General features: G+C 45.7%; 1 protein-coding gene across 1 annotated transcript in view; it reads right to left on the reverse strand.

The window, feature by feature from the left end:
• Positions 1–3,592, reverse strand: part of LOC145399029 (uncharacterized) — an 81,994-nt gene extending 78,402 nt beyond the window's left edge. Inside the window, exon 1 of the mRNA XM_080271757.1 lies at positions 3,538–3,592. Coding sequence (XP_080127883.1) covers positions 3,538–3,592 — 55 coding nt within the window. The remainder of the gene's footprint in view (positions 1–3,537) is intronic.
• Positions 3,593–3,990: the final 398 nt, after the last annotated feature.

Genomic DNA, 3,990 nt, shown 5'->3' on the forward strand with positions numbered 1-3,990 from the left:
CCTTCTCTTTTCGCCCCATCCGTTCTTCCTCCTCTTCCTTCTCCTTTTCACTCATCCTCTTTCCTCTCTCTTCCTCACCCTTCCCTTCCTCCTCCCTCTCCCTTCCTGTTTTCCTCCCTCCTTGCCTCCCCACTCAGTCCCTCGTCTCTCCCCACCCCTCCCCACCTCTTTCCCACCCTCCCTCTTTTTTTCCCCTTCCTCTTCCCTCCCTCTTTCTTTCCACTTCCTTCTCTTTTTTGTCACCCTTCACTCCCCTTTCACCCTCTTTCCTTTTTCATCCCTCCATTTCCTCCCTCTACCTTCCCTCCCCTTCCCTCCTTCCCTCTCCTTTCCTCCCCCCTTCCCTCACCCTCACTCCCATCCCCTTCCCTCCTCCCCCTCCCCTTTCCCTCCCCCCTTCTCTCCCCCACACCCCCCAAAAGTTGAGTCAGGGGAGGGGAGTTGGAGGGGCGACCTGACAAGTCCTTATTTACGGCCGGCCTGGGGTCACTCCGGACTCTACCCGGACTTAAGGACTTGTTCCCTCCCTACCCAGGTCCTCTCTCGCCCCCCTGACTCTCTCTCCCTCGCCCTCTCTCTCATTCTCTCTCTTCATCTCCCTGTTTGTCTCATACTCTGATTTTTTCCCCTCCCCCCCTTGTTTCAGTTGATGTCTGTGTCTGTCTCTTCTTCCGCCTGTTTCTGTGTGTTTCTGTTTGTGTCTGTTCCTCTCTCTCTCTCTCTCTCTCTCTCGCTTTTATCAGACTCCGTTCGTGTATTTTCTTTTGTCTGGATTTGAAACTTCTTTAGCCTCGTAGTCCCTGCATTCTCTCTCTCTCTCTCTCTCTCTCTCTCTCTCTCTTGTTAGTATTTTCCCACAAATTTGCTCACATCTTCTCTCATTATGTAAACGGAGTCCATGTTCTCTGTTTCCCATTTTCTATGCGTACTGATTTTTATGCTCTTCGTTCATTCTTTCTTTCTTTCTTTCATTTTCTCTCTTTCTTTCTCTCTCGCCTTTTTCCTTTCTTTCTTTCATTTTCTCTCTCTTTTTTTTCCTTCCCTCCTTCTTTCTTTTCTTTTTTTGTGAAGGCGTTAAAATTTCGGAATGAAAAACGTCGCATGATGTCCGTAGAGTTTTACATTTTTGACTCCTACATAATAAGGTATTCTGCTGAGTAATAAGCGCGCTGTAGGAGGTAGCTTTATTCTCTCTCTCTCTCTCTCTCTCTCTCTCTGAAAAGGAGGAGTCCATCTGTTTATATTTCAGTTTGTCAGTCAGTTATTTTATTATGCCATAGATGATATTCATTTTTGAGAGAGAGAGAGAGAGAGAGAGAGAGAGAGAGAGAGAGCAGCTGGTTAGTACTATAAAGGCACACGTATTAAGAAGTTACCAGGAAAGAATGGAGCCAAAGTTTTGAAAAGGCTGGAGGGGAGAGAGAGAGAGAGAGAGAGAGAGAGAGAGAGAGATCGTGTATCGAAGGAAGAGAGAATCGTCACTGAATAAGGACAGAAAAAAAACACCCTCCCCTTACAGGATGCAGTCACAGTCAAAAGGTAGACTACAGAAGAAAAGGCCTCTCGTATTGAAGGGGTGGAGGAGGAGGAGGAGGAGGGGGATCAGATTCCTTAAAAACTCAACTCCTTCAGGATCCGATCCCTTCTCTTTTTATTTTTTTTTTATCCAGTTTTAATAAAAGTTGATAATTCCGGCCGTGAGTGAAATATGATTCTTCTCTCTCTCTCTCTCTCTCTCTCTCTCTCTCTCTCTCTCTCTCTCTCTCTCTCTCTCTCTTACTGCACTGGCTGGGAGAGATTACAGGTGAAGGGGAGAAAGACAATTAGCAGAGAGGGAATGAGAGAGAGGCAAACACGAGGCCAGAAGGAACTGAGACAAATGAGAGAGAGAGAGAGAGAAAGAGAGAGAGAGAGAGAGAGAGCCGCATACCTTTTCATTCTTTCATTTCTCATATTTCTTCATTCATTTTTCTCTGGTCATCCTCCTCATCTATTCATTACTCATCTCTATATCCTTCATTATTTTTTTCATCTGACGGAACAGGGCCAGTCTCACAACTCGAATTTTAAGGCGTGTTAGCGGGAAATTCGACGAAGTATGAGGTAGAGTCTCCTTGGTTACTAGTCAAATCAAGCCTCCAGTCTGACTACACCTGGCCATCGACTGAGCTAAAAGGGGAATGGAATATTTGTCAGCATAGAAAATACGTGCTGTGGTACTAAAATCTCTATCTATCTGTTTGTCTATCTACTTGTCTATCTGTTTCTATCTATCTCCGTATAATGCCTTCAAACGTCTCTCATCTCTTTTTCTCTTTCTGTTTTTCTATTGCTCTCTCTCTCTCTCTCTCTCTCTCTCTCTCTCTCTCAACATCCTTTCTTCCTCCCGTCTTCACCTTTCCTTCCCTTCATTACACTTACCTTCCCCGTCTCCCAAGAGAGTAGTGTATCCGGTCATGTGAGAAACACACACACACACACACACACACACACACACACACACACACACACACACACACACACACACACACACACACACACACACACACACACACGCAGAATCCCTACCATCCCCTTCAAACCGAGGATATTTTTCACTTCCTGTTCGAAATCTGTCTTTGACTCGTATTCTCGTAGGCTCAGGAGGCTCCCTAGCACCTCTTCCTTAGCGATTTATTTTTGGATATGGCTGAGTAATATCTTTTTTGTACGTTGTTTATGGAGAGTATGGCGATGCTGGAAGGATTAATGTAACGCAGAAGAGGACAGTAAGGTGCAATAAAATAAATCGCTTAGGAAAAGCTGTTTAGGAGCTTTAACGACCAGAAGACGGGCATATAAGAAAAGGGAATCGTCTTCATTAACACCATTACCTTTACGGTTATATAACTACCTGTCCTGGCCTTGGGTTCCTTCTTCCCTACATTAAAAAAATATATATAAAGATACGTCATCGGATTGAAGGGGTTTAAGCTGAAGAAAATCGTCTGGAGGCGGCAAGAAAAAGTTAGAAGACGGAGAAGACACCGAGAATGCTAGATGAGTTAGGTACACTCTTCTAGCTTTTCACCCGCTTCACTAGAAAGTTTCCTATGCACGGGCTGGAGGGGACGCGTGTAGTGGTGAGATTTGTGTGTGTGTGTGTGTGTGTGTGTGTGTGTGTGTGTGTGTGTGTGTGTGTGTGTGTGTGTGTGTGTAACTGAAGAAATAGGCGAGATTACTGAAAGGATTTTTGGAATTAGTTGGAATGATCTCAGAACGTACCTCCAGTCTCTCTCCACTTACCTCCAGTCTCTCTCCACTTACCTCCAGTCTCTCTCCACTTACCTCCAGTCTCTCCACTTACCTCCAGTCTCTCCACTTACCTCACAGTCTCTCTTCTTTTACTCCTAGTCTCTCCACTTACCTCCCAGTCTCTCCATTTGCCTTCAGTATCTTGCCAGTTACCTCTCAATCTCTGCATGTACCTTCTCTCTCTCTCTCTCTCTCTCTCTCTCTCTCTCTCTCTCTCTCTCTCTCTCTCTCTCTTTCACCTACCTCCGTGCAGCAGCGTAAAGAAAACGGCAAGTGTGATGTGCAGGAAGGCAGCCATTACGGGGGACTTCTGTAGATCCAAGGGTCGCTCTCTCTCGCCCTCCTTGGATCTCCTCTTGTGTCTCCTAGGACCTTCTGCGTTGACTTCTAGGACTGCGTCGGTTTCCTAGGACCTTCTCATGAGTCGTCTGATTTAGCGTTGCTTCCTAGGACCGTCTGCGTTGTCTCTTAGCGTTGCCTTTTATCCTAGGATCTCCTTATCTGTTTCCTAGAGCTGCACTGATCTCATAGGACTGTCTGTATTGTCTCCTAGGGCTGCATTACTTTCCTAGGATATTGTACGTAAATTTTTAGGATCGTCCGTTCAGTTCTCCTAGGCTGTTCTCTTCTTCTCCTAGGACCCTCTTCTCTGTCTATCCGCGTCGTCTGTGTTATCTCCTACTGTGTTTTCATTTT

Source organism: Coenobita brevimanus, chromosome 47, assembly GCF_032717465.1.
Source record: "Coenobita brevimanus isolate Jiangsu-jjx chromosome 47, ASM3271746v2, whole genome shotgun sequence".
Lineage (NCBI taxonomy): Eukaryota > Metazoa > Arthropoda > Malacostraca > Decapoda > Coenobitidae > Coenobita > Coenobita brevimanus.